The 25,803-nt window shown below is 41.2% G+C and overlaps 1 protein-coding gene across 1 annotated transcript; it reads right to left on the bottom strand.

Moving 5' to 3' along the window:
• Window positions 1–312: 312 nt before the first annotated feature.
• CCDC157 (coiled-coil domain containing 157) lies at window positions 313–25,653 on the bottom strand. Its single transcript, XM_063454764.1, has 11 exons — window positions 25,435–25,653; window positions 24,153–24,472; window positions 16,686–16,848; window positions 10,578–11,208; window positions 10,409–10,486; window positions 9,888–10,075; window positions 9,445–9,621; window positions 8,560–8,722; window positions 5,996–6,135; window positions 5,462–5,547; window positions 313–1,044 (listed from the first exon to the last, which is right to left on the bottom strand). Exons 2-11 carry the CDS (start codon window positions 24,398–24,400, stop codon window positions 834–836), a joined length of 2,085 nt encoding a protein of 694 aa, XP_063310834.1. The 5' UTR covers window positions 24,401–24,472; window positions 25,435–25,653; the 3' UTR covers window positions 313–833.
• Window positions 25,654–25,803: the final 150 nt, after the last annotated feature.

Here is a 25,803-nt window from a genome sequence, read left to right as displayed (position 1 = left end):
TGTGATGTTTGATCATTTTTTATTAAGACTTGGTCAATGGGCGTAAAGAGGAGGAACAAAACATTTCCTCATTCTGTCTGTTGTTTTCCTTTCAAATCTATACTTTAATATTCATCTTGGAGATTCTTTGTTGTCCATCTCTGTACATTATTACATTATCATTTATAGATCCAAAGATAGATGTATGAATTCATTGGGTTTATACCCAATGCTAACCCTATATGTGTGTGTAAGCAGGTATGAACTCAGAGGCCACTTTATTTGGTACATGTTCATAGTAAACCATCATTCAACCATATATTACTGTGTTGGAAATTCAAAACTTTATTGCAGATTTTAGTAGTAGTGAGAGAGAACGGGATACATCTGGAGGAGGAGATAAACAATAAAAAACTGAAAGACAGAAAGGAAAAAAAAAGGAAGACATGCTGGTACTTCCAGAACACACTGCTAGCTCGTGGAGTATAAATATTAATAATGCTAAGTGCAAACATACATCCATTCAACTGTTTAATGGCCTGGATAAATAATTTATCTGTATTATTGCAGGTCATAAAGAAATTAAAAAAATGTTTTGTTTACTTTTCAACAATTAAATTGCTAGTTTTCTTCTAAGTCTAATTAAAATTAGTCCATCCCTTGTCATTGCTCTCTGGAATTTGAATGATCTCCTTCAGTAGAGACTAAACTAATCAATAAACTTTGGAATCTATTTCCTGCATACACTATAGATTAATGCAGTAAACCAGCAGCAGACAGTATGGATGGCATGTGGGATTGAATCTTATTACAAAATAAATAAACTGTTATTTATTCGATTTACAGCTCGCTAGTTATTTGCGGTCTGAACTAAAAGTCCGATTTCTCCCCTTCACTTGCTTCACACGACCATAAGCTGCGATGGGAGACATCTCAGATGGGAATGTCACAAAGCTTAGTGCCTGGTTTGCACTTCCAGGAGACTCTTTCCTCTTGTGACCATTAGAAGTGGAATGGGATGTGTTTTGGTCTAAGGCCACTGAGATCATTTGGGGAGTGGTTGACCTGCATGAAAGCAAATTTGCATGAAAATTATTTTGAAATATTAGAAAAAGCATCAGATAATTTATTTATTTAGAAATAATGCACACTTATGTGAATATACTGGCAGCTGATGATGAAGGAATAAAAAAAGATAGTAATAAAATAAGTAATAAACCAGAGGATAGGAACTTCAGATACCAGGTGTAGCCTTCCGGGGAAAGTAGATAAGACTCAAAGGTTCATGTAGTTAAAGAATTTAGCAAAGTTTGAAATGCACATAATACTATCCTTAAAGGGACACTAACGTATCCAGAACCACTACAGCTTAATGTAGTTTTTCTTGTGACTAAAGCATGTCCCAGCAGCCTTTGCACTGTAAGCTTTGCCTCTTAAGAGAAAATACAGTGTTTACATTGCTGCCTAGTAGGGATGCACCGAAATTTCAGGATGAAAATGGGCCTATCCCGTTTCAGACGAAAACAGGTCAAATTTGCCAAAAAAAATAAAAAATGTTTGTAGTGCATAGTTTAGCAAACATGCTTGCATTAACAATTCAGACGATTATATATTACATTGAAAGATAGTAATAATAACATGTAAAGTGAAGAATACTGCACTTGTGACAGTGGGGGGGGGAGAGAACACTGTGACAGGGGAGGGGGGGGAGAAAAGAACACTATGGGACGGGGGGGGAATGAACACTATGGGACAGGGGTGGGAGGGGGAGAAATTAACACTGTGGGACAGGCGTGGGAGGGGAAGAAAAGAACACTGTGGGAGGGGGAGGAAAGAACACTGTGGGACAGGGGTAGGAGGGGGAGGAAAGAACACTGTGGGACAGGGGTAGGAGGGGGAGGAAAGAACACTGTGGGACAGGGGTGGGAGGGGGAGAAAAGAACACTGTGGGACAGGGGTGGGAGGGGAAGAAAAGAACACTGTTGGACAGGGGTGGGAGGGGAAGAAAAGAACACTGTGGGACGGGGTGGGAGGGGGAGGAAAGAACACTGTGGGACAGGGGTAGGAGGGGGAGGAAAGAACACTGTGGGACAGGGGTGGGAGGGGGAGAAAAGAACACTGTGGGACAGGGGTGGGAGGGGGAGAAAAGAACACTGTGGGACAGGGGTGGGAGGGGGAGAAAAGAACACTGTGGGACAGGGGTGGGAGGGGGAGAAAAGAACACTGTGGGACAGGGGTGGGAGGGGGAGAAAAGAACACTGTGGGACAGGGGTGGGAGGGGGTGAAAAGAACACTGTGGGACAGGGGTGGGAGGGGGAGAAAAGAACACTGTGGGACAGATGAGGAGGGAGAAAAGAACACTATGGGACAGATGAGGAGGGAGAAAAGAACACTATGGGACAGATGAGGAGGGAGAAAAGAACACTATGGGACAGATGAGGAGGGAGAAAAGAACACTATGGGACAGATGAGGAGGGAGAAAAGAACACTATGGGACAGATGAGGAGGGAGAAAAGAACACTATGGGACAGATGAGGGGGGAGAAAAGAGCACTATGGGACAGGGGAGGGGGGAAGAACACTATTGGACAGGGGAGGGGGGACAACACTATGGGACTATGGGAAAGGGGAGGGGGGAAAAAATACTATGGGACAGGGGAGGGGGAAGGGAAGAATACTATGGGACCGGGGAGGGGGTAGAACGCTATGGGACAGGGGAGGGGGGGAGAACGCTATGGGAAAGGGGAGGGGGAGAAGAACGCTATGGGAAAGGGGAGGGGGGAGAAGAACATTATGGGAAAGGGAAGGGGGGGAGAACACTATGGGACAGGGGATGGAGTGGAAGAACACTATGGGACAGGGGAGGGGGGAGAAAAGAACACTATGGGACAGGGGATGGAGTGGAAGAACACTATGGGACAGGGGAGGGGCGGAGAAAATAACACTATGGGACAGGGGAGGGGGGAGAAAAGAACACTATGGGACAGGAGTGGGGGGGAGAAAAGAAGATTATGGGAACACTAAAAAATAGGTAGGGGAGAGGAACATTTAAAGGGGGGGGGGCACTAAAAGAGAAGGGAAGTGTTTCATAGTATATTAATTAAATTCATTAAAAAGGTCTAAAATTAATAAAATTATAGTAAACTTTTTTTAAATCATTTGGGGAAAAGTCCTTTTCGGTTTCGGTTTTCGGCCAAGGGCATCCTGAATTTTTTAAAGTTTCGGCCCAGAATTTTCATCTCGGTGCATCCCTACTGCCTAGTTACTCCAGTTGCAGTCACTCAAATGGCCGCTAGTAGTGCTTCCTGGGTCAGTACTGCACAGTGTACAGCACTAACATTCAGTGTCTCCATGCTCTGCATGGAAGCGCAGAACATTTTCCATAGAGATGCATTAATTTAATGCATCTCTATGAGGACATGCTGATTGGCGCAGTGCAGCGGAAAGCAATGGATTGGCTGAGATCCTCAAAATTGATGATCTCAGCCACAGAGACAGGGCCAGCCACAGCAAGACAGGTCCGGCATGGGCATGAGTAAAATCACAGGAGAGAGGGGGCCAGGGACCTAATGCTGCATTCTAGCATTATAGTGTCAGGAATACATGTTTGTATTCCTGATTCTGTAGTATTCCTTTAAGTATAAATAAAATGAAGCATGATATTTCACAACGAGCAAATTAGATCAGCCAACTGGTTCTTATCGCTTCTAAAATACTCTGTTCCTACGTAAGCACACATATTGCAGCACTAGTTAAAATAGACTGCTCTTTTGTATTTTTAAGAATCCAACAACATTCTACAAGCATTAATAGTCATATGTGTTAGCACAAGGTATCTTACTCACAAAACAAGCATAGAACATCTAAATTAGCATTCAGTTACAGCAAATTAAAAAGTTATGGTAGGATATTAAAAATGTCAGATTCGACAAACCCTGTTAGATTGACAGAAAAAGGTCTAATTACATCATCACTGGTTAAAGGCACACTCCAGGCACCCAGACCACTTCTGCCCATTGGAGTGGTCTGGGTGCCAACTCCCACTACCCTTAACCCTGCAAGTGTAATTATAGCAGTTTTCTATCAGACAGCCTCTAGAGCAGGGATGTCGAACATGCGGCCCCCCAGATGTTGCTGAACTACAACTCCCATGATTCCCTGGCTGTTTCATTGAAAGAATCATGGGAGTTGTAGTTCAGCAACATCTGGGGGGCCGCATGTTCGACATCCCTGCTGTAGAGTGACGTCCGTGTTCATAGAACACGAAAAGTGTTTTAAGCAACGCTGGACGTCCTCACGCTATGTGAGGACCTCCAGCGTTGCCGAAATCCCCATAGGAAAGCATTGAATAATGCTTTCCTATGGGGAGGTCTAATGAGCATGCGTGGCTATTGCTGCGCATGCGCATTAGGTCTCCCCTGCTGGCTGACGTAGGCAGAGAGTAGGCGGAGTTTTAACCCCTTCAGCAACTTGAGATGGGGGGGGGGGTGGGGTGGGAGGGAGGGAGCGGGGCACTACAGGGTCCTGCAGGTCTCCCCTGCCGGCTGACTTAGGCGGAGCCTGACCAGCGCTGATGGACATCGGGTGCTGGACTGCAGTAGGTCACTGAAGGGGTTTTAACCCCTTCAGCAACTTGAGATGGGGGGTGGGAGGGAGCAGGGCACTACAGGGTCCTGCAATGCCAGGAAAACTAATATGTTTTTCTGGCAGTGGAGAATCCCTTTAAAATTCCATACAGTAACCACTCATTCACCTAAATCACAAAATAGTGCAAACAAAATCTCACAGCAGTAAAAATGCATGCACGGCTGTAGGTTAACCTGTATAGTATCCTTACCATAGAACTAACCAATCTATAGAATGAACCAGTAGTACACAGGTACATTGTAAGTGTTTACATATTATTGTATTCATATATTTGCTACCAATTTTGAATGTGGAGACAAAATATCAAAATTTTCCATAACTTGTGGAGAGTCAGAATCACACTCAACTACTGCCCAGTAAGGCAAATATTTTAAATGTGTATATGCTCACATAGTCACAGGGAGACTAATAGCTGCAAAGAGACAAAATGAGTGCAGAACAGAGCTAAACAGATGCTCTTGGGCACTTTACAGTCATGGCAGTGTCTGAACACTACCAAGATGTTTAAGGTAGGCCCCACCCCACCCCACTATATATGGTAATATACAGAATGGAGTCTTACCTATAAACCTCAATGAGTACATATATCACATAAAGTGTCTACTAATTATTACCAGCGTGCCAGGCTGCCAACCGGTAACTGGGTACCCTTTGACAGACACAAGCAGATGTAGGTATAGAGAATATTCACTAATAATATTGTCCTAGAAAGATAACATGTAAAAGAAAAAGACAAGAACTGAAAGATAGACATGCCAACTACTATGTAGAAATATATGAAGACATAATAATTTAATGAATAGCAGGGACATTATGGGCAAGTGAAGAAAACTCACTTTGTGCTGCTTTGTAAATGCTGAGATTCTGGGCTTACTGTTTTTGGGGTTTGAGGGGGGTTCCAGAGCTGAGTTTGGGGAACCAGCTGGAGAGACAAAGGGAAGAAGGTCATATTAGTCTTATTATTCAAAGTATTTGGCTGATCAATCTAATAGACACAATCGCTTATTTATTTCTTTGCTTATAATTTGTCTTCCAGAATATGCTCTACAATGGAACATTGTAAAAACATGTTAAAAGTGAAAGCATGATATCGGTCGTCCACAAGCACCATAACCACACCTATGTTAAACACCATATTATGTTCCATCTAGAGCCTTATGTTTTATTTGGTCGATCTGTCTATTTTCATTTTTTTTGTTCTTATTTCTAAAACACAATCAAAATTTGTTAAGTATATTACGAATATCACTTTTACTGATATAATAGAAGGCATTATACTTCTTTAAATTCTTTGGGTGTCAATGTTTTCTGTGTGTGCAGATGAATAGTGTTGCCTGTTAGTGGTAATAGCGTTGTGCATCAAAGCTCACCCTAAGCTGGCCCAGCTGATCCTTTTCTTTAAGCTTGAACAGATTGGCTCTTAGTCTAGAATTCTCCTCCTCTAAAATGTTGATGCGGATACTATTGGCTTGGAGCTGTTTATCCATATCTTCTGCTATATCACCAGTGCCTGCAGAGAGTGGGAATGATGTTTCACATAGGTATGAAAAGTGAACAACAAAGCTTCAACAATAGTCTTTAAGGTACAAATTCTTCCAATTGTAACATATTTTTATTCACCCGACAATAAACAGAACTATAAATAATAGTTGTTATTATTAGGGTTTAAAGGATTCATTTAGCATTAAAATGACATAGAATGAAACACTAAGTCTAAATCAAGATTGCTTTAATATTTAAAAGTTATTTAGTCTCTTAGTTCTTTAATCTGTGTTTGAAAAGAACATCGCAGTTATACTATTCAATTTAAAGCTCAAAAACAGATTATTTCTGGAAAGAAAGACTAATTATAGGAACAAGTAACTATTGTCAGTTTATTTTTCCCATGGCAAATTCTTTGGCATTTCTACACATTCAATTATATGTCTTTTTCCTTAACTCTCCTTCATTTACCTTACATTAGGATGCAGTTGAGCTCTGTTTTATGACAGTTGAATTTTTGCCATATGGGCAGGTAGATATTAAAACCTCAAAACACCCCACTTCCCAAATAAGACACTGATATTAATGATGTATGGGTCAATTTGTCCACAGCTTTAAAAAAAAAAAAAAAAAAAATACGACTTAGGCGATAAGGAACACTATAGTCACCTAAATTACTTTAGCTAAATAAAGCAGTGTATAGATCATTCCCCTGCAATTTCACTGCTCAATTCACTGTAATTTAGGAGTTAAATCTCTTTATTCCTGTTTATGCAGCCCTAGCCACACCTCCCCTGGCTATGATTGACAGAGCCTGCATGAAAAAAAAAACTGGTTTCACTTTCAAACAGATGTGATTTACCTTAAATAATTGTATCTCAATCTCTAAATTGAACTTTAATCACATACAGGAGGCTCTTGCAGGGTCTAGCAAGCTATTAACATAGCAGGGGATAAGAAAATATTAATTAAACAGAACTTGCAATAAAGAAAGCCTAAATAGGGCTCTCTTTACAGGAAGTGTTTATGGAAGGCTGTGCAAGTCACATGCAGGGAGGTGTGACTAGGGTACATAAACAAAGGGATTTAACCCCTAAATGGCAGAGGAATGAGCAGTGAGGCTGCAGGGGCATGTTCTATACACCAAAACTGCTTCATTAAGCTAATGTTGTTCAGGTGACTATAGTGTCCCTTCAAAGGGACACTATAGTCACCAAAACAACTTTTGCTTAATGAGGCAGTTTTGGTGTATAGATCATGTCCCTGTAGTCTTACTGCTAAATTCTCTGCCATTTAGGAGTTAAATTGCTTTGTTTATGTAGCCTTAGTCCAGCCTTCCTAAACTTCCTGTGAAGAGTCATCTAATGTTTACACTTCCCTTATTAAAATTCTGTTTAATTTAAAAAAGTTCTTATCTCCTGCTCTGTTAATAGCTTGATAAATCATGCAGATGTACCCTATATGTAATTAAAGTTCAATTTACAGAGCAGGACATAAAAACCTTTAAAGTTACATCTGATTGAAAATGAAACCATTTTGTTTTTCATGCAATCTGTGTCAGTCACAGCCAGGGGAGGTGTGGCTATGGCCACACATACAGAAACAGAAAATACTTCATTAAACTAAATTTGTTTTGAACAAAAAAAGTAAAAAAGAGCCACATACAACTTAAATACAAGGTGGCACATTTAAAGAAAGTCACTTTAACCTAACAAAACATGAGACACATTTTAGAACTCTTATTGGTCAGCCCAATGCAAATTGTTTCCATAATATTATTTAACTTTGAAACACAGAACAGCAGCTTATGGTTCCAAGAGTCCCTAGCTACTTTGAACCTTAACCTGTCAAGTTTGATTTACGATAGAAACTCATTGGCCCAGAGATCTTTCAGTCAATTAATGAGTTTCAGTCTTGCACAAAATTGACATCTGGCTTCAAAAGCTCAAGTAGACTGGAAGCAGGACAGATGCCTAGCGGTACTCAGGCAATTGTCAAACTGTGCTATAATGGTTTGACAGATTACAGTGGGTTGTCCTTTTGAAATCAAGAAAGAACAACAAACATGCCAAAATTTCCAAAATGGGTTCAGTAATAAATGCATTGCAACTAAAATAATTCATAAACACTATGTTTTTATCCACAGTAAAAACCCCCACAAAATAGCAAAAACCATAACAAAGAAGCTGGTATAACAAATAGACACATATGACAGACAGAGATACAAGACACCCTTATTGTTGTCTTTTTTATGGCACCTAGAGCTGCTAATACTAGTACAATGAAACAGCCATATTGGCTATATTGAGATATCACTGATCCTAATGCAATTAATTATGCCATCATTTTAAGAAGCATTGGCTGAAGACAGATCTGAAGAGGTTTTCAGGCCTAAAGAGGTATACACGAAGGCCAAAATATTAAAAACTACATATTCTATTGCTCGACTTACTTTCAAACACTGGGGGGGTGTTTAAGTCAGGATAAGATACCAGTAATCTGGCCTTTTCTCTTTGCTCTTGGAGATCAACTTCCAGTTCTCTCAGTTTGCTCTCCGTGCCAGAAATGGACTTCTCCAGTCTCTGTTTCTGTTGCTGGAGCTGTTTCACTACCTCCTAAACAAGAAAGAGTACAGAAAAGCTAAGAAATTACCTGAATTGCCACGTCTTAAAAATAATATCAGGAAGTATTACTTTACTGAGAGGGTAGTGGATGCATGGAATAGACTTCCAGCTGAAGTAGAGGTTAACACAGTAAAGGAGTTTAAGCATGCGTGGGATAGGCATAAGGCTATCCTCACTATAAGATAAGGCAAGGGACCTAATGAGAGTATTTAGAAAATTGGACAGACTAGATCGGCCGAATGGTTCTTATCTGCTGTCACATTCTATGTTTCTATGTCAAGAAAAGGCAGACATGTGTAATACTATAATCAGTTCTATAAAGCATTCCCAGTCCCTTCTGGGCTCCACTCCATGTTATCCATTCCCACCAATTTATAAAGAAAAAAAATGACTAAATAGGTAAATATCTGCATGGTCAGTGGACCTGTTCTCTATTGTAGCACTTCTAAACTCAAGTGACCAAACTCATGCCTAGGCATCTGAAAAATCTTTTTCAAATTAAGTTGGGGCGTTTGCGGAATGAAAATATTAAGAAACCAAAAAAAGGCCTAGAGTGTTGCTCTAGCTAGTTATTACAGCGTGGTTGTAGTTTAGAACACTTCCTTCACATAGTGAGCTGAGGCTTTTAGTATTATTAATGTTATGCATGAGATGTGATCAGATGGCATTATTCCCAACATACTGAACCAACCAGTACAAGAAATAACTTATACCTGCTTCTCTTCAAGTTGGCACTTTAGGTTTTCCTTCTCATTCTCCAGTTTTTCCATTTGCTCCTCCAAGCTTGTTTTCTCCTCCTCTGCATCTCCCAGGCTGCCCTGCAAGTCTTCGCATTGTTGGGCTAATCGGTCTAGCTGCTGTAGTAGTGATTTCTGCTTCACCTGCAAAGACTAGTTGAAGCAAAATAATAGTACTTGTAAATGGGAGCATTTGCTTGCACCATACACACTGACTACACCTTGTTAATACTTTTTTTTTCTGTGTTCAATAAATTTGTTAAAATCAACTTGACAAATACTTACAGCCTAGCACAAGGCTTGGTTAATAGGATAGGCCAACAGATTAGTGACCTTGGAGACATACACACTTCCTGAGATTGCAGAATTTATGTACATATTTCTACTAACACAAATGTAAATACAAATTACCCACTCACCTCTTTATGGTTTTCTAGACTTTCTATGCGAGCTCTCTCTTTGGACACATGCTCCTCTGAATCTTTTAGGAGCTGCATTGTTGTATCAAGATGACTTCTCAATTCGTTCACTTTATGCTCCAGCTCTGTCACTTTCTCTTTATTCACCATGCTCTGCATCTCACACACAAGTTGCTCTTTTGCCAATTCTAATACACATATAACAACATAAGTTCCTTTAACACAGAAGCATAATGTTGTCTCTTGTCTCTCATTTACAGACTCTTGAGCACAGTTTTCAATAATCACAGGACTTTCGAATGCAAACACCCAGGCATTCACTATGGAATCTGATGAAGGCTTTAAGCCCAACTACTTATATACCACATTTGTGGTGCAATCCTAATAACTGCACTACTAATGTTTCTTGCTACCTTCATATGTTCCGTCATATCAAAGGACTGGATGCTCACATGTCCTTTTAAAATGAATAAAGACTAATTCTCTTTTACAGTTACATTTCCATTACTATCAGTACTCACCCAGGTCTCGGATAATGCTGTGCTGGGATTTCAGCTCTTCTTTAAGAATGGAAACTCGCTCTCCAAGAACTGCAGCTCCTGCATTGAATGCATAAATGTTTACTATGGTTAATCTGTAAATGTACCCACAACCCTCATATACTAGTTTTTATTTATATCAGTCATGTACCTTTCCTCAGCTCTTCCTTATCCTTCTCCATTTTATTCATGTCTTCCTTGCGCTGGTGCTCTTTTTCCTGCATATGCCTCTCATTCTCTTTTAGCTGTCTCTGCATCTCCTCTCGGTGGGCTTGTATCTGCTTCTTTTCACTCTCTATATTTTGCTGCAGCTTATCTTTTTCTACACTGGCAGCTTGCAGCTGATCCTGCAATGGAAGGATCACCTGTTTGAGCTCAGACAGGTGTTTGCTTATACGTGCCATGTCCTTACTTTCTTCACTTGCCCAGTAACGCATCTCATTAGGTGACAGAATACCCATTGGGTTGAGTCTTTCTTTAATTTTGGAGAGGGAACAGGGCAGGTTTTGATCTTTGCATACGTTAATTATGGCATCACTGACTTCTCGTAGACTGCTTTGAGCTATGTCACATGCATCGCATGGCACTAGGGAAGACTCCATGGTCTGGCAGCCTATTGTGCGAGTATCCCAAGCAATGCAGTTTTGGGATCCTCTCAAAGCGGGGGTCTCAATTCTGTTTTGAGAAGTGGGGGTAGATTGGCATCTGGATGAAGACACGCGTCTAGATGTTTCCTTTGATGTCTCCTTTTCTTTTGATGTATTTATTTTCTTATCAGACTTCTACAAATTAATAAACAAATGTATATATTATTATTGTTACCATTTATAAAGTACTAACAAGTTCCGTGGGGCTTTACAATTTTAATGTAGAAATACAACAGCAAAAAAAATAAATAAACCTGCACTCAGATGATATCAAATAAATTTCACCAGGAAGCTCAATGAAAGTGCTGTTTATTGATCTGACCACACAAATGCTAATAAAATCTATTGACACACAGGGGGAAAAATAGGCTACAAACAATAAACAAATTGGGGGAAACAGAAGAAAAAAAAACTACAAAAAAACTGGACACACTGTACATCTATCACCAAAGCTTCTCCGTTCGGGACAAAGCAGCACATAAAAAAGAAGCAACACCAAATGTTAGAAGATGTTATTGTTGACCCTGCTCAAAGGAGTTTAAAATCTAGAGGAGATCAGGTAGAAAGACAAGAGGTACAGCAATGCAGTGAACACGTTAACAGGTGAGTGAGTGGAAAGCAGTATATTTGGAAGGTAGGACAGTAGAGTAGACATAGAGCCTATGTTAAAAGAGAGGGAGTATACAGCTTTAAATAATGGAAATTTCCCAGGAAGGGAAATAGGCTTGTCTGCGGAGATAAGTTTCAAGGGTCTCTTCAAAGTATTGAATTCTAGGGGAGAGTCCTGGTATATGACATTACAAAAGGGAGTGAGGATAAAGGACTGTAGTTAGATGGAGCAGCTGAGTTGAGAAATGGCTTTTTGTAGGATAAGAGTGACAGTTGACAGTTGAATGTTTAAGGGAGATGGGCAGAACACCAGAAGAAAACGAGCAACTGAATATGTGTGTTAAAGGGACACTCATTGAAGTGGTCTGAGTGCAATGTTTCTGTCTCCTTAACCCTGCGATGTAAAACATTGCAGTTTCAGAGAGACTGTCTGTAGCAGCTTTCTCTTAGACAGCCACTAAAGGTGATCCCTTGCTTTTCACAGAGTTTAATGACGCTGAATGTTTTTATGCTTTGCATGAGGCAGACTAGATGGGCCGAATGGTTCTTATCTGCCGTCACATTCTATGAGAACGTCCAGCGTTTTGAAAATCCCCATAGAGAAGCATAGAACACACTAAAGGAACACTCCAAGCACCACAACTGTTACAGCCTCGTATACTCCCAGAGTAATTTCTGCAATGGTTTAGAGTGTGAGGAATGAAGTGACGAGAATTGTTCCTTAAATGAACAATGTTGTCAGTAAAAATAGTTTGAAAAACTGTTAGCTGTGGGGTTAGTATAAGGAGGGGTAAGGCAAGGCAAAGTAAGGAGAAGTTATCAAAGAGATGCTTAATATTGTGAGAGTAATTGCTAATAAGGGAGGAAAAACTGATTAGCAAGGGAAAGGTCAGTGGGGTAAAAGCAGGGTCATCTTGCAGTTTATCATGCAATGGAAGGATCACCTGTTTGAGCTCTTGGTATGACACTTCCTCCACCAATGTTGAGCAATTGGGATTGGGAGTATCTTTGTACAATTTTATCTGTATATAAGTATAGCAACACTATAGGAAAAAACCTCTAATAGTGTACATTAATACTAGCACGTCATGGTATTACTATCTCCACGGAGATGACAGGGTGAATGAATACACTACACAAAGAGTGCCACCCAAACAACAACCACCAGTCTCCCAATTTTGCTCTAAAACCACAAATAAGTCATATACAAGAAGGAAACTCAGGGGGATCTTTTATAAATGTTAAATTAAAAAAAGCATATTGGTGATGTGGCTATCAGGTACAATGAAGAGAAAGCTAGCTGTGAGCATGTGTGTACTGACAGTGATGTCATGCTTCAATTTATAATTGGGGTTCCTCTTTGGTGATAAGCAGCAGCACTCATGAAGCAGTAAGCTTCAACTGTGATGTGGCTTAACTTAGAGTAAGGCAGACATGCCTGATGCCTCAGCTCGTAACCTTACTGTAGTAACAAGCAAAATTGGCACAGGAAGAAAATCTGGAATGCTTTAACAATGCCTCTGGAATTTGTATGTGAATGGTACAAAGTATTTTGTTTGCTGCAGTTATTGATGAATTTTTAGAAAGTTGTGATGAAAAATAATTAAGGTTTAGGTAAATACAGTGCAAAAACAATACAAAAGGATTCCAATTTGTTGAAAATGATCACATTTTTCTGAATTAAAAATAATTTCCTCCGAACCGAGGGGCTCCAGCAGAGAGCAGAGGAGTCTTCCCCCCGGGGGCTGCATAAACCCACGGCAACGTGACCGCACACCTCCCTACAGACTGGGCATCGGATGAAAGGGAGGTAAGACCCGGTCTGCCTGTTGGCCAGCTCCGGTGATGAAATCGACGCAGACGACCCGGCAGTACCCACATAACCTGACGGACAAATGTAACGAGCCAACACCCATGGACATGGACCTATACATAACATACTCTGTCCCTGCATCGGACTAAGCACCTAACATCTGAGTCTCCAATGCTATTGCGGGACACCATCTTATTACCTTGTCATGATTGACCTAGGCCCCAGCGGCTACCAGGCTGCCTAACGGTCTTATTGATGATTATAATCTGCTAAATTCTGACTCAACATGTTTAACCCCTATCACTCTTAAGTTCTAGCGTTTTGTTTATAACTTGCTCACTAAACTTACTTTCATAGCTATCCTAACTAAGCCTGCGACCCTACAACCTTACAGTCACCAGCGGCAGCTTACACTCAGTTAAATGTTAATGCATATTGCCTACCTGTCTAAGCGGGACACTCTAGAATGTATACAAACCAAGTCTAGCATGTCCATCACTAACGATGATAATAATCTACTGTAATCTCAAAATCTGTTACCTAAAATTCAGAGCACGCTTTCTACCTGGTATAAACTTCTGACGCCCCATAGTATATCAACCTCATGTTATAGCATGGTTACTACTGTCTAGGGATATCCCGCGGCTTTTTAACCTGTTACTATATATATATATAAATGTGCTTCTTAATCTGAGCTTTTTCATCTGACTCACAGACTAGCTAGCCAGACTTACTCATGGACACACTACAATGCTTAAGCTAGACATGCACCTGAATTTGTCTAATGTCTGCGAACGCGCAGCCCAGTACGCAACGTTAGGCTATCATTATGAGCAAGCTCTCTTATAATCAGTTCATTTTGGCATACATCATAGAAGAAGCCATGTTATCATATCATATACTATACCTGTTCTTGCTTTTTGTTGACACACTATGCTGTTCACCATACATTCTATAACTTAGTTGCTGAATATTACTACACAGGGACATCAACTCGATTTACAAGCTACTTTATTAATTTGTACACCAGGTCTAAGACTTGTCACAGTCGTGTACCTCTCTTTTAATAGTTTTTCTAGACATGCACTGCTTAGCCTGTTCTTTCCATTATAGTTCAAAAAATTGTGCAGTACAATCTAATGCATTGTAAACTGTATGTTTTGTCTGACTAACTATCTTGCCAATGCTACCGAGGCATGGTTCGACTATCTGTTACCCACTTGCACGCAAAAATAAAGAATTACAAAAAAAAAAAATTTCCTCTTACAAATGCCCAAACAATATATTCATTGCAAATTCCTCTGCTCTAAGAGTATATAATAAAGTTAAAATTAGTTATTTCTAAGTAGATAGATAAAGAAAAACTGAACTCGTGCCTGTCTTTTGACCATTTTTCTTTCTCCAGGTGGTTCCTGTTGGTTGGGTGGCACATGTGGACTGCACTTTTCAAATAGTTCAACAGATTCTCCAAAGAATTGATTGGGCCGCAGTTGGATATTCATGATTTTGCTCTTCAGCAATTCCAAAGTTGTTTTTACCTTTAGAGATCATTTTACTGCACGTTGGTGAACTTTTTCTCAAGCTCCAAGGGATAGTTGAAGCACCAAAATCACTACAGTTTGCAGTTATTCCCTAAATTCCAAATTTTCCCAAATTCAATTTAAAAGGAAACATTAAGACAAAAATAGCCAAATTGTTACTTTGTCTGAGCTGGAGAATTTTTCTAGATCAGCTATTTTTCTTTACCTCGGTTTTTCCATTCAGATGTAGTTTGCGACAATTCAGAGTTTAGTGAATAACCTTGTTAATGTAATGATTTTAGTGCAGAGATAACGACCTTTTTCTTTTAAAATGTAAAACATTGCCATTTTACATTTGGCCAAAAACACACATATAGGGGTTGTCAAGCAGCCACTAGAGGTGATTCCTCCTTAAGACCTTTGATTGTCAAATTTCTTCACATTTGGCATAAACATGAACAGCATGATGCCAAATGTGACTAAGGCATCTCATAGAGAAGCATTGTATGCAATGCTTCTAAAAGAAAAGCATGGGATTGGCTGGGTCTATTGCTTACCACTTGTAAACAGTAGATACACAATGCTTCTCTATAATAAGTATTGGATTGGACCAGAGATCATAATTATGGACGCTTTCACAGTGGGGGGGATCGTCTGCAGAGAAGAGAATGTGTCGGAGCTGGATTACAGGTAAACTTATGGCTTTTGTTTTACATGCTTTCAAAATCTAAACCTAAAAAAAAGGAACACTCATCGAATTTTAACTTCTCCCTTTAAAAAAGTTTATTACATTTTGAAATATTAACATGAAACAATGATATTGCAACCGTTCCACGCAGCAGGCAATTTAGGTTGAGCAGCAGTTGGTCAGATAACAGTTTAGTCTGATCCAACAAAGCTGCTCAGTCAGGTAAAAAGTGAAATGTTATCAAAACAATCAATAGGCAGCATTTAAAAAAAATCTATAATATCATTAAATGTAATAAACTTAAAAAAACGAGAAGTAAAAATTTGTTGACAGCTCCCCTTTAAAATATATTTAAAGTTGAAGCTTTTCAACAGATTGAAAAAGGTTCTCCTGCAGTATTGCTCTGTATTTTGCTCCACCAATTCTCACGAGATTCCCAAGCCTTGCTGATGAGCTGTGTGCTGGCAGCAAGTCTCACACAAGTCTTCTGCTTTTGCTAAGTTTTTGAAGATATATTCTAGGCAGTATCTGGGTGGTGATATGTAGCCATGATGAGTTCCAGTTAATTATCCAAACAGTGTTCACTGGGATGTTCATTATATATGGTTGGACTTTACTTTTAAAAAAATTAAAAAATAAATGCTTGTTACGTTAATGTCTCACAGGCAGAAGCATTAGGTAAACGTGGAAATCCCAGCGCAGGAACATTCTTACAAACAGCATATTTGACCATAAAACCACTGTCGCCTTAAAATAATTATTTCTGATTTTAAATGTTTTCAGATAAAGTATCCTACGAACAAAAGTCTGTTTTCAGTAAAATGAGAGGATTTGTCAAGGGTCTAAAAACCTCTGCAAGGCTGCACTGCAATAACAGAGACTGCCCAGAAAATGTATTTATTTGAGTGTTTACACACAAATATATATATGTAATGTTTAATAGCAGATTATAACTGTAGAGGTCTCTCAATCATTCACTCACTGATTGTTGGTAAGCAGATCCCAGTTTCAGCATGCTGGTCCAGGACTTGCGGACTGCCAGGCCAATGGACATAGAAGATCCCTGGTCACGTGCAGGGGGGAGGTCTTTCTCACTACTTATTAGGTCTGTGTATGTGCTGAAACTCTGAAGAAGGAGCAGCAACCTGTTGATCAATGAAGTCAGTATTTTTTCTCTATTCAATTAGTTTTTAATGATGATGTCAATTATATATAAAGAATGAAACAACAAAAGAAAACCAAACACAATTTCCAAAATAAATACACAAAATCACTTACAATAATAATAAAAAAAAATCATAAGCATATAGTAAAAAAAAGCTTTTTATAGAAAAAGCTTTTTTTTGGCTCTTTATGCAACTGCATTATTGCTTATTTTGACCACAGAATGCTCAGATATTCAGACAAAACGGTCACGGCTCCCAGTTCTTCTGCTGGCGTGGGCCGCACATAAACTAAGCAGCCACGCCGACAGAGATTTTGTATACTTACCTTGGTGGCGGCAAACCGCTGCCCGACCTCCTTCCGTTACGGTCCCCAGCAAGTACAATGTTCCTAGAGACACCGGCCGCTGCGGTTCCGGTTTTAATAGGAAACTCATCTTCGCACACATCAAAGAAGGCGCCAACGTGCGTGCGATGTCTAGTCATAGACGTGCACGCACATTTTGGGGTCAGAGGCCAGAGAAAGACAATTACAGCCTCAAGAGGGTTTTTTAAACCCAAATTACCTTTTGGTCAGTGCCCTGTCGTGGTTTCCACTAGCTGGTTATCCGAGAGTGTGTTCCTGATCGTGCTTTTCTGGTATCTGACTTTATTTTGACTTCCCTGATTTCTGGTATCCTTGACTTTTGGCTTTCCCCATTGTTATGTCTCATTCTGTGTCCCTGACCTCGGCTAGTATTCTGACAATTCCCAGGCTTTCAATACGCTACTAATAAGTATATAGGTAATTTGCAGCCTGAAGTTCCTCCGGCAGGTACACCCCCGCCTGCTATACCTACACCTATAGTGTATAAGGCACCTACTATCTCCCTATCTCCACCCCTGCATTTGAAGGTAATACTCAAGAATGTCGGGGATTCCTTAAACAGATTGAGTACCATATTGAAAGCCTCACCTGGGTCTTTCCCACGGATAGAGCTAAAATTGGGTACTTAATGAACCAACTGAAAGGTAAAGCCTTAGCTTGGGCCAATCCATTATGGGAGAGTAATAGGACTGCTGCCCATAATTACCAGGAATTTCTTGCGGAAATCAAATTAATGATTGAACCATTGGGAAGAGAGAACAATGCTTCCACTGCCATAATGCGTATCGAAAAAGGGAACCGTTCTGTCTCAGATTATGCCATAGAATTCCGCACTCTGGTAGACTGGACGAATAACGCATTAATCACTGCATTTGCAGAGGGATTATACGAAGCTATCCTTGATGAGATTGCAGCCAAAGAACTATCAGGGAGGTTAAATGAATACATCACTTATGTGATGCATATTGATAACCGACTTAGGAACAGGGAGCCAACTAGAAATAGAACCAGATGTATGAATATGTCACTGGCACCTCGCTTCTCCAATCCTGTTGTCCCTGGCCCTTCTGTGCAGTCTGAACCTATGCAGTTAGGGGCTATGAGACTGTCAGAGGCAGAGAAGTAGTTCAGGAGAAAAGAAGGCCTCTGTTTATACTGTGGCAAGAGAGGTGTCAGGAACGTTCGGGGATCCTACACGCAGAATGCATATACTAGTAATGTATACCAGACCTTAGGATGGCCGGACTAACACTATACACACAAAGAATAGTCAAATAGTGAGCTGAGGTCAAGGGTACCAGAAATCAGGATCAACGATAATGCAATAGCCGGGGTCAAAGGAACACAGAAGGAGGAATAGTCAAACAAAGCCAAAGTCAGAATACAAGAATACCAATACGGAATACATGCTCTTGGGTCAAACAAGAACCACAACAGGGAAATTAGTTTCTTCCTGGTTTCTCTTTAAATACAGTGTTCAGTTAAGTAGGTAACCATGCCCCCAAACTGTTCTCGTTCAAAAACCTTGGCGGGACGCGGCGTGCTTAGCGCCATGACGTCAGCGTTTATTAGCCGCCTCATAAAAGGAGGCGGTGTTATCACAGCTGGCGTGAGAATCTCTGGGGACAAGCTGAGAGTTGGTAGGAGTGTCCCCAATACCCTGCAATGTGACGCCAGCCTGTGACATGCCTCTGACTGATACACAAGGTAAAAACCAAAGAAAAAGTTACCTATGTATATTTAACCCCTTAAGGACCAAACTTCTGGAATAAAAGGGAATCATGATATGTCACACATGTCATGTGTCCTTAAGGGGTTAAACAAATGGAGGTCATTTAGTTACTCCAATGGCCATTGGAGGGAATTCCCGTCTGCCAACGTCAAGGCAGACCCCCTTAGGTGGGTCCTACACGGACCTTTCACCTTGCTTCCTTGAGCCTCTGGCAAAGATATCTCTAATGAGACAGAGAGTGGTATTTTTTTTTGTATACACCCCTATATACTTATTAACCCTTAATAGGGATCACATGGGATGGGCAGCAGCATTGTAACATTGATCCAAAAAGTGAATACAAATACAAAAAAAAAAACAAGTCCTGAGCTTACTCCCATCACTCCTAGGCAGCAGCAACGACTACAGTACACATCAGCCCCAATACATACAGTAGAAACCAAAGAAAATCTTACCTGCGCTCTCTCCTAAATCCCTATGTATATTTAAATAAATGGAGGTCATTTAGTTACTCCAATGGCCATTGGAGGGATTGCCCGTCTGCCAACATCAAGGCAGACCTCCTTAGGTGGTCTGCCTTGACGTTATAACTCCATCCTAATGGTTGTTGACCGCGTTTCTAAAATGACACTCTTTGTTACGCTCAAAAAAATCCCTTCTTCCCAAGAGCTGACTCATATAGTTATACGCGAAATAGTTAGATTACATGGTATTCTGCTTAATATTGTGTCAGACAGGGGTTTCCAATATGTGTCTCGATTTTGGAGAACATTTAACAAACAGTTGGGTATAGAATTATCGTTTTCGTCTTTATACCATCCTCAAACCAATGGTGCAGCTGAGAGAGCCAACCAATCATTGGAACAATATTTGAGATGTTTTATTAATGGCACTCAGGAAAACTGATCTGATATGCTACCATGGGTCGAATTCGCCAGATATAATGCAACCCATGACTTATCTGGACATAGTCCATTTTTTGTTAACAGCGGTCGTCATCCTACTGTCCTCCCTTTGATATTCTCTGACACTGCTATTTCCGCTCTGGAAGACCATCTCACATGTATATGTGAGACTTGGACTAAGGTCCACATGGCTTTGGAAACAGCTGCTGCTCATTTAAAAATGCAAACTGATAAGAGGTAGGGTATGGCTCTCCACACGGAATATTAAACTCAAGGTTCCTAGCATGAAGTTTACACCGAGGTTTATTGGTCCCTTTCGAATAATTTGCAGGATTAATCATGTGTCTTATTCTCTGGCTCTTCCCAGCCTCACTGCGTATACCTTATACGTTTCATGTATCCCTACTGAAGCGCAAACAAAACAAACTGACACCACAATGTGAATGTGAATGTAGTGATTAACAAGTATATAATATACTTATCTATTGAATCAAAAGGGACAGCTTCCCAATGATCACGTCCCAGGAGATGATCTTGTATTAACCAATGTACAAACAAGAAAACCATATGGGATACCCTTAACGACGGGTGACGGACCTTGTCCGTCACGCGGTAAAATTAACCCCAGATCGCCGCGATCGCAGGGTTAATGGTGCTCCGGTCTGCCTTTGTATTAGAGGCAGACCGGGAGCACCGGATCGGGCTGTCCCAGCACATGTGCTCGCTCTGACAGCATGTCAGAGCGAGCACATGTGCTTAGTATACTCACCTTCCGCCTCCCTGCACTTCCGGGTTCACTGTGAAGTGCAGGGAGACGGATCAGTGCTGATCCTGCCCCCTGTGTAAAAAAAAAAAAGGGCAAAGCCCTGACATAACCCCCCCCCTCGAGGACCGCCCGGAGGGCGAGAAGCCAAAGGCTTCAAAGGAAATCGCGCATGAAAGGAGCGGTCAAAGAGGGCGCATTTTAATCAGAGACAGAAACCCAAGAGTGCTCCTCAGGGCCGTAACCCTTCCAATCCACCAGATACTGCAACTGACCTTGAGAGAAACGAGAATCAAGGAGAGCAGCTACCTCATACACGTCACTGGAGACCGCGCGGAGGGAAGCGGGATGCCTGAGAGGGCCAGAGAACCGATTACAGAGCAAGGGCTTCAAAAGGGAGGTGTGAAAGGTGTTAGGTATACGCATGGAAGGAGGCAAGGCCAGCGCGGTGTCCTCCTTCCATACTTCTGGGAGGCGGCTCAGTCCTTCTGATGCCGGCCGCTCGGAACATGCCCACCTTTATGGTCAGAATGAAAGTGCCGCCAAAATTCAAACAAGGCCACGCTCCTGGACTTTTTGGCGGCGTGGCTTCAAAATTAAAGTCAAAGAACCCACACTATAAAAGGGCTATCGTGACACTTGTCAGATGCCCTAGTTTGGTTCTTGTTTAAAGTCCCCTAGTGCTATTTATTTCTGCTTGTCCTTCTTGGTATTTGACCCTTGGCTATCTCTCTGACTATTCTGTTTTCTGGTTTCCCGTTACTTGGCTTGGATAATCGTGTGCCCGTCTTCCGTAATCCCTTGACCTCTGGCTATTCCTTTAACTATTCTCAGACGCTAGTCCGGCCATTCTAAGGTCCAATAACCGTCTTCCTGTGGGTTTCATGCTGTGTGAAGGGGTCACTGTCGTGACAATATCTAAACAACCCCAATCAAGTACTGGGTTGTGTTTAACTAACCAGGGAAACCCCAGAACGATGGAAGCAGTAGGGGAGTCAATTATTTGGATGGTTAACCTTTCCCTATGCAAGGCACCCACGGTCATAACCATTTCTTGGGTTTCATGGGTCACCAGGGTTTTTTTAAGTGGTCTACCATCTATGGCCTCAACGGCCAAGGGTGTGGCCTTTTGGATCAGAGTCAAGGCTGCGGTTTTAGCAAAGTTCTCATCCATAAGGTTGTCTGCAGCACCTGAATCGATCAAGGCTTTGGTTGTTATAGTGGTTTGATTGACCAAAAAAAGTAACCGTAATAAACGGTCTAGAGATGGACACATGAGGAGAAAAGGTAATTACACCCGAGGCCGACACCTCTCTAGGCCTTAGGTGCTGAAGTTTCCCAGCAGATTAGGGCAGGTTCTTCAGAGATGCCCCCTCTTTCCACAATAAAGGCATAACCCCTCCCTTCTGCGATATGCCCTTTCAGCTTCAGTTTACCCTATAGCACCCAATTGCATGGGTTCGGGAGATGGTTGTCTAGGAGGAGGTAATGCTAGTAATGCAGTACTGGGTAAAGCAGGTAGCACCTGTGTATTCATCTGTCTTTGTCTACGCCTCTCTCTAATACGGTTGTCGATAAGAATGATATAATCTATTACATCATCCAGAAAAACAGGCAATTCCCTGGATGCTATCTCATCTAATATCTAAGCGGCCAAACCCTCCTGAAAGGCTGTTACGAGGGCGTCGTTATTCCAAACCACTTCAGCTGCTAGAGTGCGGAATTCAATAGTATAATCCGCTACTGATCTATTACCTTGTCGGACCCTAAGCAGAGCTTTGCCAGCAGAAGCAACCCTACCGGGTTGATCAAATGTGCGTTTGAAAGCTGTCAAAAAGTCTGCAAAGGACATTGGGGAAGTATTCTCCCACATGGGATTAGCCCATGCTAAAGCTCTCCCGGACAGGTGGTTAATCAAAAAAGCAATTTTGGTTCTATCAGTGCGGTAGGAACGAGGATTCATCACCAAATGAATATCAATTTGGTTGAGGAAACCACGACATAATGCTGGATCACCGCTATAGCGCTGTGGTGGTGTCATGTGAACCACGTGAGCAGGAACGGGTACTGGATCGGGAATGGGTTCTGGCACAGCAGCAACAGCTTCTTGAACGGCAGGTTGCAAGTGGGCAGTACGAGCCAGTATGGTTTGTAAAGCCTGGGCAAACTGATCCATACGGTGGTCTAAACCATCCATTCTAGCCTCCTGATTCACTAACAGCTGTGGAATGTCAGCAGGTTCCATGGTGGCCCTGTTGTAATGTCACGATTCGAGAACCTAACACGCTAACAGGTCACAGAAAGTAAAGGGTGCTGTACCGGTCCTTAGAATGGCCGGGTTAAGCAAACTAAGAATAGTCAGGAGACAAGCCAAGTAAAGGGAACCAGAAAACAGGAGAACGAGAAACAAGCCGAGGTCAAAGGAATGGAGATTACAGGAAAATCGGAATAACAAGCCAAGTAATCGGTAACCAGAGAGAAACACAAGCAGACTGCAATACAGGTATCACAAGACCACAACAGGGCACTGAGAGACAGGAAAGGTAAGTATATAAATCCTGTGGTTAATTCTGATTGGATAACTTCCAATCAGAATTAACAATCACATGTGGGAGATATTTACACCTCCCACTGTGATTATGGTACTGTGGCTTTAACGCCTGGTCACGTGACTGATCCCGGCGTTCGTATAAATGTGCAGGCTCCCAGCGTGCAGCGTTATCCATGCTGCCGCTGGGAGGCGAGGAGGACGCGAGCGGCGTATAGAGCTGTGAGGACGCCACTCGCCGACAGGTAGGGGAAGGGGAGACCGCGGCGAAGGACTGAGGGTGAGTGCTGCAAGTGGATTGCAGCCTCCCCTTACAGCCGCCTGCGGAGCCCTGACAGCAGCACAATCAATTGGAACTGGTGGCAATTCAGCTAAAATATATCTGCAAACCACAACAAGAAGCAAAATTACTTTGGTCAACAGCCTGATAAAATGGTGCTAACCATTTAATATAGAAAATCTATTTTTCCATAGTGCTTGGAGAATGCCTGCACCCATTTGACACAGATCTGATATGTTAATATATGTTTACAGTCCTTATTCTTCTTCGGGAGTAGTATACAGTTAAGTTTTAAGGGATGGCAAGTGTCAATGGTCATTCAGCACTGATTTAAATATTTTTCTATGTTCTCCTGCATTTTACAGTTTTAAAGTAATTATTAATACACCTGAATTAAGAAATACTGATTTATTTGACTGGTAACAAAATTAATTCTTCCGTCTGTTGTGGTTTGAAGATGTCTCTATATCATACGCCATCAGTTATGATTAATTGTGCTGCTTCACTTCAAATATTTAATAAAGGGTCATTGCCTTTCTGTTGTGGACTCCAGTTCCCAAGATGCTTAGCCAGCCAAGTGTTGTTTAAACATCTTGTAATCTAGTCTCAGCGGTAATCAGCTGAGGTGTCAAATATTACTCCACCCATGCCCTAAATTCTTGTAGCAAAATGTTTGTCATATGGAATATACCTGTCGATGACCAGCTCAAGTAGAACAACATGTGATAGCTGTGTGAACTCATGTTCATCTTCAACATAGTCATATGTCTCTAACAACTGCACTAGGTCCAGGTCACAGGATGTTTTATCTGGAAATTTCCACGAAGGGTACCGGACTGCCCCAACTCTTGAGAACACATCTACCAGGGTACCCTGCAGGTCAGTGATGTCCTTCCTCAAGCTGTCCATGCATGTGCGATCTCCCAACATGTTCATCATTTTGACTAACTCCAAAGCAAATATAAGCGAACTGCATAAAACAGGAACTACAACACCATGATCATGGAAAACCTATTTGAGAAATAAATGCACAACATTTTTAGTCAGACAGATACGTTTATAAAGTAATGTATACAACACACTTTACATAGACAATTTTGCATAGATGCATACATTTGAGTAAAAACATTTTGCATGTTAAAATACACTGTAAAGGTAATTTACTGAAGCGTGACTTGTCAAGAATTCAAAAAGATTTAGAAATTTTAGACAGAGTTTAGGCAAATTTTATAGAGAAAAAACTGGAAACATACTTCAAGTCAGCTATGTTTTCAGTTCATCCACTGCAGATTAAAATCTTAATTCACTTATAATGCACTATCAATTCCCGACAATATTTTAGAGAATTATCCTGCCAGGCTTCAAATCTGCTAACTATACTGCTAGAACAGGAGTCAGGATTTCTAAGTTACACATACAAGGAATGGCTGAGAGATACATGTGTTTACAAATGGTGTGACACTTGCCAGAACTTGTCAAGGTCCTTCTAGTCAGCAGTGATATGTTAAAGCAGAAGTAAATGGTTTGACTGCCTCCATAGGATAGTTCTAGAGGACTGTTGGTACTATAATCATTGCAATAGCACTACTACTACTACTGTAGTGTTTTTAGTGCTTAGACTATCCCTTTAACTGTGCATTTTAGACAATATTAGTGATATCAATTTGAGATTACTCTGGGCTGTAGAACAATCAAATTACCTTAATACGTAAATAAAGTAAATACTAAAGATTATTGTACTTAGAGTGGTTTCTTGGTTATAGTGCTTCGAAGTATCCCTTTAATGAAAAATTGAACTCAACCCCCAACATCTTTGTGTGTGTCACTCCCCCCTAGCTCCCCTTTATGTGTCAATATTACACGGTGTCCCCATCCGCTCCTTATCCCGTGCTGGCTCTGCTTGTGTGGGGATAATGGTTGAGTCAATGTGATATATGGAAAGTTACAGCAATACAATTCGTAGCCCGCTTTACCTGCAGCTCTTCCGTACACGGAGGTGGTTGCCATGACAACTACGCATCTAACGTCCGACGTTGGGACAAGCGCAGAGACCATAAGAGTTCTAAGCACAAGAGATGAACCGCTCGTCTCAGTCTTGGCTTGGATTACAAGGTTTTATTGAACTAAATGTATTTGGCTCTCAGAAATCAATGCTAACAGTGGCCCAGTAACTCATAAAACTGTGAGAGAGTCGGAATAATACGAGCGCAATATTATCTCTAGTGCTTATAGCTCTGCCACTAAGGCAAAGCGCGAAATGGGAACGTACCATTCGTACCGCCTCTGTGGGGGGGTTCCAACATCGCGATATAAAGTAGATTTAATGGGCCGTGTGGATTACC

This window comes from Pelobates fuscus, chromosome 5 (assembly GCF_036172605.1).
Source record: "Pelobates fuscus isolate aPelFus1 chromosome 5, aPelFus1.pri, whole genome shotgun sequence".
NCBI classification, from domain to species: Eukaryota; Metazoa; Chordata; class Amphibia; order Anura; family Pelobatidae; genus Pelobates; species Pelobates fuscus.
The sequence above is the reverse complement of the archived record's forward strand: the minus strand, read 5'-3'. Positions and strand labels throughout refer to the sequence as shown.

Bases quoted from the DNA above. Each gene is read 5' to 3' on its own strand.
- CCDC157 (XM_063454764.1), bottom strand. From the start codon at position 24,400: ATGATGAACATGTTGGGAGATCGCACATGCATGGACAGCTTGAGGAAG. The intron at 10,076-10,408 runs GTGAGTACTGAT...TATGTGTATTAG, and splicing joins CAGCATTATCCGAGACCTGG to AATTGGCAAAAGAGCAACTT. The intron at 5,548-5,995 runs GTGAGCTTTGAT...TTGTCTCTCCAG, and splicing joins ATCAGCTGGGCCAGCTTAGG to CTGGTTCCCCAAACTCAGCT.